The sequence below is a fragment of the Lepisma saccharinum genome, chromosome 2, assembly GCF_977018435.1.
Source record: "Lepisma saccharinum chromosome 2, izLepSacc3.1, whole genome shotgun sequence".
Taxonomy (NCBI): domain Eukaryota; kingdom Metazoa; phylum Arthropoda; class Insecta; order Zygentoma; family Lepismatidae; genus Lepisma; species Lepisma saccharinum.
In genome coordinates this window covers 109,602,855-109,619,364 of record NC_139230.1, presented here as the reverse complement: position 1 = coordinate 109,619,364, position 16,510 = coordinate 109,602,855, and the positions used below count along the sequence as shown (strand labels likewise).

Here is a 16,510-nt window from a genome sequence, read left to right as displayed (position 1 = left end):
CTTCCCTTTTTGTCTCTTTATGTGACTGTTGGTACAGCCGATACTGCAGCGATTTGTTTTTATTGCAAATGACAGAGAATGATGGACAGCATAGCATAAAGAGGCGTTATTTTTAATAACTGTATTTGCATATATTTTTACATCACTTTTCTCCCTCACCTGGTTAACCCAAACGACAAGAATGAATAGTGTTTTCATGAAACTTCAGAAGAGACAATCCACCTTTGTGTGTGTGTGTGTAACGGTAACACTTTAGAAAGTCTTGCAACATTTCAAAAACCTCTTTCTTTGCATCCTCTGGGTTTACAGAGGAGTTCACATAAAAGAAAATAACAAATGTCACAAGACATTTTAAAGTGTTACAATGCTACATAGAATAATTTGGGAGTTATTTCATGCTATTAAAGAAATGTTGTGTGATGAGCTAGTATGACTCGTTAACTAGCCTTTGTTATTTTAACATCGAATTTTACAAGTATTGGTATCGGCATCAGTATCGGTGGGTTTCAGTGAGAGTATCTGCATCAGTATCAGTATTGGTTCAAAGTGGTGTCTGCTCAGTCCTAATAAAGGCACAATCTAATTACAATTTTATTAGGTTCAGGCATAATTTTAAAAGAAAAAACTCATCAGGAAATAATTTGTAAGAAATATTGTTTTTATATTTCTATTATTTCCATTTTGGTTATTTTCACTTTGCTTTTCCACCTCTAAAGGTTGAATGATGGAAGATCAACTAGTGAAATACATGACTTATGGGACAAACACATTTGTGTCTTACCAGGATTGGAGTCATAAGAACTACAAGAGCTAGAAATGTTGCTGTTAGAGTAGACACACGACACAGCAATCCAGGTTTTTAGTGACCAAAAGATACTGCTCCTAGTACTCGGAACAGCCACACCACAAGCAATTTGACAATGCATTTGAGAATAGCACATCTGGTTCTTTAACCTTTAGCGGACAGAGCATTAAGTGAGGGTAAACCCTCTATAGATGGGACCTTGTCAAGCACAACATGAAGCACAAAAAAAAAAAATTGTAGCTCGAGAACTAACTGCTATAGAGAAATAAAATCAGTTTGATTCACAATTGCTGTTCTACTTTTGTCAACATGTTTTAGATAAGTACACAAAATGGTGTTGTTCATTCCAACTTACATACATGGGCGAACGAGTGAGAGGGGGGGGGGGGCAATGGGTTGGTGGACCCCCATGGAAATTGACATCGTTCATTTAAAGGTACAAGAGAGCCAAAAGGTTGTTACTTTTATTTTTAAGAACATAAATAAAGTTAATTTACTTAGTATTCAAACAGAATAATCGAAGAAAAAATGCATTGGATCGAAAACATTGAGTGAAAAATAGAGGAACAAGGTTATATTCTACCATTTCATCCAAAGAACAAATGGTTCCACAGTTTTCAAAATTTTAATAATTACAGTTGTAGGTGAGAGACCGCACAACACACTTATAAAAAAAAAAAGTCTCCCTAACATTTAATGGCTTTTCTTGAACGAGACGTGCAAAGGTTAATATCAAAATGCATTCAGATTCTAAGTGCATAAATTGCAAAAGAAATAATGGAAAATAGTTGTGCTGGTATTCACTCATTTGGTGAATTGAGTCTCCGCATTTACATAATAATAATAATAATAATATTTATTTCAAATAAAATTTATTTTTGTTAGTTTGTAATATTTATTATTGCATAATAACATTTATAACCATGGTAATAATACTTATTATTTATCTACTATTCAACTTTAATCATTAACCCCCCCCCCTGGAAAAATTTATGTCGATGCCCATGTTTACATACACAACAGCACTTGCTGCACCGACCACTTTTGGCACTCCACACATTGACATATGACCCAACTGACAATGCTCACTACCTGATACCACATGCACAGTGTTTTCACCTCTTCCTCACAGTGTTGCCAATTTTAAAATTTACAGCCCACATATACTAAGAACAATAAAGACAGAATTCAAATATCATGTAGTTTGCTGCCATGTGATGCTGGGATACCTGTGAGGGATATAAATATCGCATCCGTTCACTAAAGGTTGATGTAAAATTGGTACAACTTTTAAAATTTCATGGTTTTTTTGAAGATTTTTCTAACAGGTTTTAAAAGCAGATGAAAATCGAGGCTTTTTTCTGGGCTCATTTCAAATTAATGGAATGGAAAACCAGAGGTTTAAACATACATGTATTCATTTTGATATCTGAAAAACATTTTTGCTCCATTTCAACTATGAGTGGTACCAAGATGAGATGAGTCAAGACTTGGCAGTCTCATCATGTGTGTGATGATATCTGTTTCAGTCTTGTGTTGATTTGAAATGCCTGTCTCGTTCTAATCTTGGTGTACTCTCAAAAGTTTGTCTAAGTTTAAATGGCATAATGGTAACATCATTGCTTTGTAAACAAGGGTCCTGGGTTTGATACCTGGTGGAGGCACATAGTGGTTTGGATCCTACTTTATACTGTAGGTTCAGTCCTGATTAGCCTTTCTGTGCATAAAGTGGACTTAGAAAAAGATACCAGTCACTGTTAGAATATTTTGTAATTTCATCCAGCTGGGTGCAGTACTTCGCAACATTCATTATTACACCAGTTTTCAAGAACAAATAGTGAATACCAGCAGCACACCACCAAACAAACACCATTATCTTTCTCGGTTGAAGGGTCGGTTTTGGCATGTGTTTTGGGGCCTCATCAGCATCTAGCCATTATATAATATCCATTTTTCGTCACATGCCTCTACTCTGTGCAAAAACAGAACGTTTTGGTTCCGGGACAGCAGAGAAAGGCACACTACCAGGTGAAGTGTCATGTGTTGTTCAATGAGCTCATTTGCATATATTTTTACATCACTTTTCTCCCTCACCAGGTTAACCCAAACGACAAGAATGAATAGTGTTTTCATGAAACTTCAGAAGAGACAATCCACCTGTGTGTGTGTGTGTGTAACGGTAACACTTTAGAAAGTCTTGCAACATTTCAAAAACCTCTTTCTTTGCATCCTCTGGGTTTACAGAGGAGTTCACATAAAAGAAAATAACAAATGTCACAAGACATTTTAAAGTGTTACAATGCTAACAGTTGGGCTGAAAAGTTCGTAGGCTAACATAGTAAAAAATATTTTTTTGACAAAATTCGATTTTATTATTCAATATAGTTGCCTTCGAGGGCGATACAACGATTATAGCGGTCATACAATTTTTCGATGTCATTTTTATAGTACGATTTCTCTTTAGCCTCAAAATAGGCCTCAGTTTCGGCGATTACCTCTTCATCAGTGCTAAATTTCTTTCCAGCGAGCATTCTTTTAAGGTCTGCAAACAGGAAAAAGTCCCTGGGGGCCAGATCTGGAGAATATGGTGGATGGGGAAGCAATTCGTAGTCTAATTCATATAATTTTGCCATCGTTTTCATTGATTTGTGACACGGTGCATTGTCTTGATGAAACAGCACTTTTTTCTTCTTCAAATGGGGCCGTTTTTCGTGATTTCATCCTTTAAATGCTCCAACAACGCTATGTAATAATCGCTGTTGATGTTCTGGCCCTTTTTGAGGTAATCGATGAATATAATACCATGCGCATCCCAGAATACTGATGCCATAACCTTGCCAGCCGACTGTTGCGTCTTTCCACGCTTTGGATTCGGTTCATCACGTGCAGTCCACTCGGCTGACTGTCGATTGGTCTCTGGAGTGTAGTTATGGAGCCATGTTTCATCCATTGTAATATATCGACGGAAAAATTCGTGTTTATTACGGTTGAATATCGCTAAACATTGCTCCGAATCATCAAAACTTGTTGCTTTTGATCGATTGTGAGCACGCGCGGCACCCATTTTGCACACAGCTTTCGCATGTTCAAATATTCATGCACAATAAATCCAACACGTTCCTTTGATATTTTTAAAATCTCAGCTATCTCGATCAACTTCACTTTACGATCATTTAAAATTATTTTGTGGACTTTTTTGATGTTTTCGTCGGTAACAGCCTCTTTGGGGCGCCCACTGCGTGCATCGTCTTCGATGCTCATTTCGCCTCGTTTAAATTTAGCAAACCACTTCTCAACGGTTGATTTTCCTGGTGCAGAGTCCGAATAATGTTTATCAAGCCAAGCCTTGGCTTCAACAGTATTTTTTTTCGCCAAAAAGCAATGCTTTATTAACACACGAAATTCTTTTTTATCCATTTTTTCACAATAACAAAAGCTGCTTCACTCACAATGCTATATCTCACGAACTAATTATCCGGCAGCTGTGAAATTTATACACGTATCTTTTGAAGGTTAGTACTAAGTAAAAATCACATGGATTTAATTCTAGTAACGCCATCTATGAGTCAGCCTACGAACTTTTCAGCCCAACTGTTACATAGAATAATTTGTTGTCTGACGAGCTAGTATGACTTGTTAACTAGCCTTTGTTATTTTAATATCAAATTTTACAAGTATTGGTATCGGCATCAGTATCGGTGGGTTTCAGTGAGAGTATCTGCATCAGTATCAGTATTGGTTCAAAGTGGTGTCTGCTCAGTCCTAATAAAGGCACAATCTAATTACAATTTTATTAGGTTCAGGCATAATTTTAAAAGAAAAAACTCATCAGGAAATAATTTGTAAGAAATATTGTTTTTATATTTCTATTATTTCCATTTTGGTTATTTTCACTTTGCTTTTCCACCTCTAAAGGTTGAATGATGGAAGATCAACTAGTGAAATACATGACTTATGGGACAAACACATTTGTGTCTTACCAGGATTGGAGTCATAAGAACTACAAGAGCTAGAAATGTTGCTGTTAGAGTAGACACACGACACAGCAATCCAGGTTTTTAGTGACCAAAAGATACTGCTCCTAGTACTCGGAACAGCCACACCACAAGCAATTTGACAATGCATTTGAGAATAGCACATCTGGTTCTTTAACCTTTAGCGGACAGAGCATTAAGTGAGGGTAAACCCTCTATAGATGGGACCTTGTCAAGCACAACATGAAGCACAAAAAAAAAAAATTGTAGCTCGAGAACTAACTGCTATAGAGAAATAAAATCAGTTTGATTCACAATTGCTGTTCTACTTTTGTCAACATGTTTTAGATAAGTACACAAAATGGTGTTGTTCATTCCAACTTACATACATGGGCGAACGAGTGAGAGGGGGGGGGGGCAATGGGTTGGTGGACCCCCATGGAAATTGACATCGTTCATTTAAAGGTACAAGAGAGCCAAAAGGTTGTTACTTTTATTTTTAAGAACATAAATAAAGTTAATTTACTTAGTATTCAAACAGAATAATCGAAGAAAAAATGCATTGGATCGAAAACATTGAGTGAAAAATAGAGGAACAAGGTTATATTCTACCATTTCATCCAAAGAACAAATGGTTCCACAGTTTTCAAAATTTTAATAATTACAGTTGTAGGTGAGAGACCGCACAACACACTTATAAAAAAAAAAAGTCTCCCTAACATTTAATGGCTTTTCTTGAACGAGACGTGCAAAGGTTAATATCAAAATGCATTCAGATTCTAAGTGCATAAATTGCAAAAGAAATAATGGAAAATAGTTGTGCTGGTATTCACTCATTTGGTGAATTGAGTCTCCGCATTTACATAATAATAATAATAATAATATTTATTTCAAATAAAATTTATTTTTGTTAGTTTGTAATATTTATTATTGCATAATAACATTTATAACCATGGTAATAATACTTATTATTTATCTACTATTCAACTTTAATCATTAACCCCCCCCCCCTGGAAAAATTTATGTCGATGCCCATGTTTACATACACAACAGCACTTGCTGCACCGACCACTTTTGGCACTCCACACATTGACATATGACCCAACTGACAATGCTCACTACCTGATACCACATGCACAGTGTTTTCACCTCTTCCTCACAGTGTTGCCAATTTTAAAATTTACAGCCCACATATACTAAGAACAATAAAGACAGAATTCAAATATCATGTAGTTTGCTGCCATGTGATGCTGGGATACCTGTGAGGGATATAAATATCGCATCCGTTCACTAAAGGTTGATGTAAAATTGGTACAACTTTTAAAATTTCATGGTTTTTTTGAAGATTTTTCTAACAGGTTTTAAAAGCAGATGAAAATCGAGGCTTTTTTCTGGGCTCATTTCAAATTAATGGAATGGAAAACCAGAGGTTTAAACATACATGTATTCATTTTGATATCTGAAAAACATTTTTGCTCCATTTCAACTATGAGTGGTACCAAGATGAGATGAGTCAAGACTTGGCAGTCTCATCATGTGTGTGATGATATCTGTTTCAGTCTTGTGTTGATTTGAAATGCCTGTCTCGTTCTAATCTTGGTGTACTCTCAAAAGTTTGTCTAAGTTTAAATGGCATAATGGTAACATCATTGCTTTGTAAACAAGGGTCCTGGGTTTGATACCTGGTGGAGGCACATAGTGGTTTGGATCCTACTTTATACTGTAGGTTCAGTCCTGATTAGCCTTTCTGTGCATAAAGTGGACTTAGAAAAAGATACCAGTCACTGTTAGAATATTTTGTAATTTCATCCAGCTGGGTGCAGTACTTCGCAACATTCATTATTACACCAGTTTTCAAGAACAAATAGTGAATACCAGCAGCACACCACCAAACAAACACCATTATCTTTCTCGGTTGAAGGGTCGGTTTTGGCATGTGTTTTGGGGCCTCATCAGCATCTAGCCATTATATAATATCCATTTTTCGTCACATGCCTCTACTCTGTGCAAAAACAGAACGTTTTGGTTCCGGGACAGCAGAGAAAGGCACACTACCAGGTGAAGTGTCATGTGTTGTTCAATGAGCTCATGGGGAACCCACTTATCCAGCTTCTTGACTTTCCAAGTTCTTGCAAGTGCTGGGAAACTGTATGTACCTGTCACTTGCCTATACATTGGCAAATCTGGCAGCTTTTGGGAATATACAACTGACATTATCCCAAAATCCAACATTTCATGTGCAACGACCTGATATTAAAGTAGCGGCTGTCATTATTGTTAGTTTTTATTAACTATGGAAATAAATCCTGAATATTGCAAGCTTAATGCTTAAGTTGATATATTTTATTTCTCAAACATAAAATGCTATAATGCAATTCCTAATAACAATTATGTAATAACATTATGTACAATATACACATATAATATCTGAAGGTTATATATATTACAACTGTTGAATACTGAACAAATCATATTAAAAAAGGCAAATTAATAAATTCTTATGTGAAAAAAACAACCAATTACTTCTTAATTGGCATTTAAAGTTTGTAAGAACTGTACACTCAAACATAACAACAAATATATTGCATTGAAAAAGTAGTGAGTATCCTGTAATGATCCTAAAAGGTGATTAACAGCATCACTTTCTTACACTGCTTTTCACATTTTTAGCAATTTTTTTCTTTTTACTTGAACTTAATCTATGGAATGAAAACGAAGTATGGCTCTGCCTTTAATTTCTGAATGACAGAGTTTTTTGACAACTTCACTTGCTTCTTCTGCTGGAAATACAGTATGTGGTGGAGGTTCAATCTGAGAATAAAATGAAAATAATAATAATAATAATAATAATGTGAGAACCTCAGAAAATATAAATGAGACGCATACACAGTAATATATAAAAATATAGTAAACAAAACAGGCCTTAAGATTTGTGGCACTGGGTGCAAAGACACTAATTGGTCCCTTCCCGCCACTCATGAGTTTTCAAGCACTAGGGAGCATAAATTTTACAACCAGTAAAAAAGTATTTCCTCCCCTTGTTGAACTAAAGACTTCCAATCATAATTTCTTCAGATTTTTTTCTTTCATTAGTTCATCTTCCAGATTTTTCTTTCTTTCATTACTTCATCTTCCAGATTTAATTTTTTTTTTCACTAAAATATATGGTAAACCTTGGCATTATTATATCAATTTTTGCTGTATAGCAGTTTTATTAACTATTAAAAAAAACCTGTTGTTTCTATTTCATGTTCCCAGCATTGTATGAACCATTAGTTATTAACAGGGCTCGGATTTTTAGGTGCTAGAAATTAGAAAAATATTTATTTTTTATGTGCTCAAAATATGGAAAATATTTACATTTTATGTAGTTAAACATGGAAAATATGCATTTTTATGTGCTAAAAATGACAATTTCTGCTTAAAACAACTCTACTCACCAGATGAAATTAGCATGTTTTGGCGAATAATGGTGAATTACAATACACCACAACTGTCATCATTAAATTGTCCATCACAAAGGACTGACGATTGTCCTGAAACAGTGCCTTACAGTGCGAAAATGTATGTTCCATCTCACACGAAGTGAACCTCGCATACTTAAGGCATGATATTTCACTCACACTTAAATATCCAATATTTTCTTCCTGTTCACTGTCCAATACATTTGAAATATTACACATCATGTTCAGGAACATCGGGGTGACTTGCCCCCCCACTTATCATCAAGGGGGGGGGCAAGATAGTATTTTTGCCCCCCCGGTCGCGTGCCAACTGACGTTTCGTTTTGAAAAAATGGAAAAATATTTTTGCACATGTTAAATGAGTGCGGACTCAAGTTCTAGCTACCAGCAACAAGTATGTGACAGAAAAATCTACATGCACAAAATAATCACAGCAATGTCTCCGCAAATCAAGCGTAAGGTGGAATTATCCCCCTAGAATTCACAGCTTCGGTTTCCAGTTTTCCTTTGTATCTACCAGGTGTTGTATGTACAGGTGCGGTTGGTGTGAAACAACAAATCCAGCGTACCCCTATGGGAAAGGGGGGGGGGGCAGAGAACAGTTTACTTTTAAATCTATTCTTTCCCATCTACATCTACATTGCATGCATGCAAGGACTCCGAACAGGGGAAGGGGGAGGGACACTTGAAGCTTCAGCCTTCTAGCTTAGAAGTTCAAGGTGGAAAACAATTCGAGACGAATGTGAGAAGACGCAGAGGTCTAGTCGGTAGAGCATCTGACTGTCATGCGGAGAGGCGGGTTCAATTCCCGGGGTGGGTGATCTAAGGTCGGAATTTTTCCGTCCTTTTCCCAGCATAAAGCGGATTCGGAACACACCCAGCATAAAATGAATGTGTACCTGGGAGCAACCTTGGAGGAGGGGGGGGGTAAAGGCGGCTAAAGCATGGTGCTGATCAAATCACCTTCAAAATGTCCAAGATCGATAATGTGTGGGCCTTACTCCCACATTTCGTAAATGTGTCTTAATGGCACGGTGCTATATGAATGGGTAAAAAAATCACACGTGAACATAAGAATAAATGGTGTTACCTCTCTCTGAGGTCTTAAACTAAGCCATCAGCCCTGAACATGACGTTTAAAACAAACAGTAAACTTTTATCAAATCAAAATGGCCAAGAAACAAACCTTCCTTCTTTGGTTGTTCCCCTCTACCTACAAATGTTTTCGTTATTGCCCGATGTGAAGAAACCACAGAGGAGGGGCAAGATTGTATTTTTGCTCCCCTTCCCACCACACCCCCAACCCCAGTCACTCCCTAAAAAAAGAGACTACATCTATTTCAACTTATGTTGGTTTTGTAGTGTAAACTGTGCTATGTACGAAAAAAGTGAGATAGCCATTTTTTACAAAGTTGTAGAAAGTGGGGGGAAATGTCGAAATTTCTGGTCGGGGGTACCCCCTCCCCCCAGGGTAGTTCGAAATTTCAGCCCTTTTGGATTTTTTTTTCGTAGCCGTTATGAGAGGATAGTCGATTTCTCCATGGAATCGGAAAGCAGGTTGGAAGTTGACGACGCACAAAAATCGGGAAGGGCGTTGGATCTCTGTTGGCGACCACACCACCATTTCAATAAAATTCAAGTTACGAGCATAATAGGAAACATGACTTCCACGGATCCCTCCTCAAGTTAAAGTGTGAGATGTAGAGGGGAATGGATGTTGCCATCATGTAGGGAAAGGATGTACGAGGCATCATCAGAAGTGGAAATTTCAAATTTCGTTACTGTTTTGCATCTACAGTGGTTTCAAAATGGCCGATTTTTGATACCTGAAATGTTGCACTTTTGAACGACACCAGCGCACCCTTTGCGTGCTCTGGGAAAATGGGGCTTTGTGGACGTCACTTACCATGGACAGACCTAGCTATAGTGCGCGTCAAATCTCCTGCATATGGCGATAGCCAATAGCAGCGCAATGCAGCGGTGCCATGTCGAAATCTCACACGGAAAAGAGACAGCGTGGTTGAGCGAAACGCCTTGTCACGGAGAGCACGGAACATTAGATAATATAACATATAATAAACTTAATGGAAGAATAGAACATACCTGATTGTGCCAGAGGGACTGCATAATTGTTTCAATATTCTCAAAGTGGAAGTTGTACAGCCTTTGTTAGGCTTACCAGATCGCGGTAAGGGAAATGTAGGACATGCTGTCCTAAAATGTAGGACATTACGTCAAAATGTAGGACACAAAACATTCTCAATAGATAATACATATTTCTATAGAACACGTTAGAAAGCAGTTGAAAAATGACACTTTTCAGTTTTAAAAGAATGAATTCTTAAGGAATTTTTAAATTTCAAAACTTGCAATCATACTAATCAATGCACCTCTCTTACTATATGATTTAAGTGATACTTCTCAGAGGAGACAATTTTTATCAAAATTTCATGTTTAGTCAAACTATATTTATATTAGAGTGGACAGTCGAACTCTTTGAAATTATAGGGACCAGTAGTACCAAACATTTTAAAGACTTTATGAAAAAAATAATTTCTCTCGTGAGTCTGTTGTGTTGATTGTAATAAAAGAACTCTCTCAACATTTGAATTATGACCTGTAATGACAAACAAATATTCAGCAATTACCGTAATTTAAAATAGTTCCAGAAGTTTCACTTTGGGTAGTTTTTAGTTCAATAACAGGGTGTCTACGAAAATAACACATCCAGAATTCTTGAGTTTTTCTGGACTTTTCTAGACCTTTTTTCCGTTTTTCTTAACGTTTATTTATTCGACCCCTACTTAGGTAAAGTTGAAAATTAGAAATTAAGAAAATAAATATTTATTTAATGAAAACCCCTACCAAAGGGCCAGTTACGATAAAAACTGAAGCTGAATTTAAGAAGAGAATTAGATCTGCTTTCTCGTATTAATGCATCCTGAACTGTATTTGACAGACAAGCGAGACTTTGGCTTCTGGATTCACAGGCAGTATATTCTTATATGGGCTTGTGTCGGTTGTCCCTATATGTTTGTGATTGTTCCATCATCCATCTTATCTTACCAGCAGTGACGTGAGGTGACGTCGACACTTGGGGTAGCAGTCAGTGGCGTGCTCAAGGAAGGGGGGTTGGAGTGGGTCACACCCCTCCCCCCTTTAGGGCCCAGTATTCCTAAACAAAAGAATGTCAATAACAAGAAAAGATTACAAAATGATGAATGAGTACTAAAAAAAGTACACGTAAACCCCACCCACGTTCGAAAATAAAAAACGATTTGATTTGACTACTAAGCCAGAGATCCTGGGTTAGAATCTCGGCTTGGCCATGGGTATTCTTTGTGTGTGCCCCTTCATCAATTTTATCGTATCATCTTCGCGATTAGCCAAAAGTGGCGGAAAAACGAAATAAAATAAACCATTTTTGTTACTTAGCGTCGCTCTTTTGTCACATTTGGTTAATTGAGAAAATGATACGATAACATTAATGAAGGTACAAACACAAAGAACACCCAGGACGGGGTTCGAACCCGGAACTCCTGGTGTCGTAGTGCGCTGTGATAACCACTCCCGCACAGTTGGTTGATTTGGTGTTTTAAGTCCACTTTATGCACAGAAACAAAACACACTTTTTTGTAGTTTCTTCAATAATATTCATTGGGCTTTTTGAGTTCTGAGATACATTTTTATTCCAATTTTTTTCATTATTCACTGCAGAGTACAACACATAGGACAAGAATGCGCACTCATCACGAGTTCGAATCCTGGCCTGGATTGTTCGTATGATGTTTCATCATCAATTTCATCATATCATCACTCATCCTCATTTTCGCAATAACCAAATGTGGCAGAAAAGCGAAGTAAAATAAACCAATCCAACAACAATATGAACGCGCGTTCTCTTGCTCAAATAAATACATCTGTATTTATGACTGTTAGAGGCCAAGAGTAGTATATTTAAATAAAACTACTAAAACGAGAGTGGGAGAGAGCCCGAGCACATATTTGTAATTTAATCATTATATATTCCATACTTGAAAAAGAAGAGAGAAAGAAAGCATAACATTATTGTCTGCACATAACACGTTCCCATTTCATAAATAATAAAACTACATCCCATATTATACATACATATTGTACAACGTGTAAAATGTTGTGTAAATACAGAGAACTGCAGAAAATTTTATCCTGAGTTCTTTAGTGGATTTACAAAAAAAAATCTAGGAGAAACCAATGCCCTATCTGTCCTACACATAGGAGATAGACTGGGGGACCTGAAAGCACGAGCTTGCAACCATTGCAGCGGGGCGAGGGGGCAAGGGAGGTAGAGGTAGAAATCTTCCTTTTCTTTTGGGCGTCCGTTTCTACCTGGAAACTGGTCAGGCGGAAGAAGAGCGAGCTAGGGTATCCAGCTAGCTTTGCCCGCGGAGAACACCGATGGACGAGAAGAGCGTGGAAAAAAAGGTGTTGCATATGAGCTGTGGTGGCTTTAACAAGACAATAAATATTGTGATTTGAATATAATTCGAGATGTGAGATTGATTGATCTATCTCTGCTAGACTAGCTACTCCTCAGTGAACGTCACTGCTTACCACCATTCATCCTCATCCATTAGCCAAAGAAACAGAAAAAAGTGAAGTAAAATAAACTAAATCAACCAATCCGGCATTATGGTAGCAAAAATTCTTGACCACAAGAATAATTTATTGCCTTTTTACTGACATCTTGATCTATTTGTTGATTTCTTTACTTTTTCTTCACTTCCATGATTTTCTTGACTGGCAGACAGTCTGAATAACTTTGTTCTCTAAACCCCTGCTTTAAAATCAATTTATATTGAATATTGACTAAGAATGGCCAACACATTGTTCCATCAGTATAAACCCTAAGGCAAGAAATTTTGCTCAGGCACTGAACCGTGACGTTATTAGAAAAAGATCCCCCAAAACTTTGTTCATTATTGCTTCCGTTTTCCTGCTTGTTTAATAGAAGGACAAACTTTTTTCTTTTTTCAAAATAAATTTCACTATTGAGTTTGGAAGCGCAATCCATAGACTTGTATCTTGCATGATTTTTTTCTGGATAATAAACCTTTTCGAGAAAGGCCTCATGTTCAGGAAGCTATCAACTCGCGGCAAGCCACGGCACCTAGCGACCTGTTGAGTGAGATGAGTCAAGGCAAAATGGATAATAAACCTTTTCATGCTCCCACAAAAATAGGCAATAATTAGGCTGGAGAGTTCGATGAACTAACCGATCTCTAATTACGGACTATTCTTTTTGAACTCGCACGCTATTTTTCTTTTTTTTTCCTTATTAATATTATGTGACGCTCAAAATGTAGGACATTTATGATATTTTTTAAATTCCTCCCGGACGCCGGACATAAGGATAAAATGTAGGACATGTCCGGGAAAATCCGGACGTCTGGTAACCCTAGCCTTTGTAAGATATTTTGCCCCGTAAAGAGTACGTTATCCTTTTGGCAGTAGAAAATTCGCCACAATCGTAAATTTCAAAGACGGTTCTACGAACTACGTCTTTTTCAAAGTTATCTAAGTTTGTCGTTCTTTTTTGGTACGTTAATGTGCTTTCTAGGTGATTGAAACATTGGAGCAGGCCCCGATCCACATTGTTTTGCCCCCGAACATATCCGAGAAACGGTTGCTTGATTCACACCACACGCTTGAGCTGTTAGAGCCTGGCACTTCTTAAAGTCAATTTTACTGCTCTCTTCTTCACTCGAACATTTTTTTTTAAAAAAATTGTACACCTGAAAAATCACCCGTCGTGCCTGGCTTCGTACAACACTGTATTGTTCTCTCTTCTCTCGCTATCACTACCACTTGGTTTACTCAACGACATGCTGCACACACACACACACACACACTAAAAACGTGGGAAAAACGAACAGTGACGGTATCCTCTTCGTCAATTTCTCCTTCTACCATCACTGGGAACGAACCTGCCCTGTTCCCTTCGCTAATCGGAAAGTTTCGGAATGCAACAGGAACGAAGGGAGAACAAAAACGATACAATGCAAATACGTTTATAATGACATTGCTTCTACAGAGGGAACGGTATAAGCTACAATCACGCTTGTTTTTCGTACATACTCGCAAATTCATTATCTTTCCATCTGTTGAACTACTGACACTTGAAATAATATATTTATATCCGAGCGCCAGGTACACGATTTAGTAGCGAGGTGAAACAGGTTCTGAACTAGGCAACGCCGCACGTCTGCGATTCGCTGGTGCTGTTCAGCAGTTCAAGGCCATATGCAGGAGATTTGACGCGCACTCTAGTGATATATGTTTTGCATTTCCACCACTTTCAGTTTGGCCGCCATTTTCCAATTTTGCCATTTTTACACGAAATTCAGACTTTCGGTATTTTTGGCGGCAAAACCGTTCAAGATAGGTATAGGGAAAGTGGGGTCGAGATAGTTGCCCGACATGTCCCCTGCATGCTTAAATTTGTTTGGTTGTTCCAGTGTCCACCGTGAGGCGCTCAGATCGTTTGGATGTGCAGCGTGCAGGTAGAGGTGAAGATGTCACCATGCAGTTCGGGGGTCTCCTTTGTAATGTGGTGATATGTAGAGGCCTCCATTTTAATTTTTACCCGTGGGGTACACTTTTGTGTGCATGCCTGCAAAATTTCCCCTTTTCAGCTTTGATAGTGTAGTTGGAGTTGGATGATTTAGTAAAGCTGTGTAAAAAGTTGAAAACTTGCATATTTTTTGTTGCTATGTACGAAAATTCGAGGATAGCCTTTTTGTTCCCAGTTATAGAAACTATGGGGGAAATTTCGAAATTTTTGTGCCCCCCTGCCCCCCATGACGAATCAAAATTTCAGCCATTTTGGATTTTTTTTTGTAGCCGTTATGAGAGGAAAGTTGGATTTCTCCATGGAATTGGAAAGCAGGTTGGAAGTTGTCGACACACAAAAATCGGGAAGGGCGTTGGATCTCTGTTGGCGACCACACCAACCATTCAATAAAATTCAAGTTACGAGCATAATAGGAAACATGACTTCCACCGATCCCTCCTCAGGGTAAAGTGTGAGATGTAGAGCGGAATGGATATCGCCAACATGTTGGGAAAGGATGTACAAGGTGTCATCAGAAGTGGAAATTTCGAATTTGGTTATGGTTTTGCATCTACAGTGGTTTCAAAATGGCCGATTTTCGATACCTGAAATGTTGCACTTTTGGACTTTTGAACGACACCAGCGCCCCCTTTGCGTGCTGTGGGAAAATGTGGCTTAGAGGACGTCACTTACCATGGACAGACTTAGCGAGTGATATATTTGCGCATTTCCACCACTTTCAGTTTGGCCGCCATTTTCCAATTTTGCCATTTTTACACGAAATTCAGACTTTCGGTATTTTTGGCGGGAAAACCGTTCAAGATAGGTATAGACAAAGTGGGATTGAGAAAGTTACCCAACATGTCCCCTGCATGATTAAATTTTTTTGGTTGTTCCAGTGTCCACCGTGAGGCACTCAGATCGTTTGGATGTGTAGCGTGCATGTCGAGGTGATGACGTCACCATGCGGTTCGGGGGCCTCCTTTGTAATTTGGCGATATGTAGAGGCCTCCATTTTGATTTGTACTCGTGGGGTGCACTTTTGTGCCCATGCCTGCAAAATTTCCCCTCTACAGCTTTGATGATTTAGTGAAGCTGTGTAAAAAGTTGAAAAGTTGCATCATTTTTGTTGTATATGGGAGTGACGTCACGTGTAGCCGTATACCGTAATAGAAGAGCCTAAACGGTGCTATGCACGAAAATTCGAGGATAGCTTTTTTGTTCCCAGTTATAGAAACTATGGGGGTAATTTCGAAATTTTTGTTCGGGGGGGGGGGGGGGGCACCCTCCTGCCCCACCATGACGAATCAAAATTTCAGCCATTTTGGATTTTTTTTCGTAGCCATTATGAGAGGAAAGTCGGATTTCTCCATGGAATTGGAAAGCAGGTTGGAAGTTGTCGACGCACAAAAATCGGGAAGGGCGTTGGATCTCTGTTGGCGACCACACCAACCTTTCAATAAAATTCAGTGACGTGCGGTGACGTCGACACTTGGGGTAGCAGTCAGTGGCGTGCTCAAGGGGGGGGGGGTTGGTGTGAGTCACACCCTTCCTCCCTTTAGTGCAAGTATTCTTTCAAAAAAGAAGAATGTCAATAACAGGAAAAGATTGCAAAATTATGAATGAGTACTAGAAAAAAGTACACGTAACCCCCACCCACATTCGAAAATAAAAA

General features: G+C 38.1%; 1 protein-coding gene across 4 annotated transcripts in view; it reads right to left on the bottom strand.

Moving 5' to 3' along the window:
- Positions 1-5,830: 5,830 nt before the first annotated feature.
- The window catches only part of Drat (Death resistor Adh domain containing target), a 217,307-nt gene continuing 206,627 nt past the window's right edge, over positions 5,831-16,510 (bottom strand). For 3 of the 4 annotated variants that reach the window (XM_083117531.1, XM_083117532.1, XM_083117534.1), the window contains one exon: positions 5,831-7,590. In XM_083117531.1, the coding sequence (XP_082973657.1) occupies positions 7,474-7,590 (117 nt within the window). In that variant the 3' untranslated portion in view covers positions 5,831-7,473. Of the gene's footprint in view, positions 7,591-10,374; positions 10,458-16,510 lie in introns of those variants that run through there. The other variant, XM_083117533.1, reaches the window with a different exon arrangement.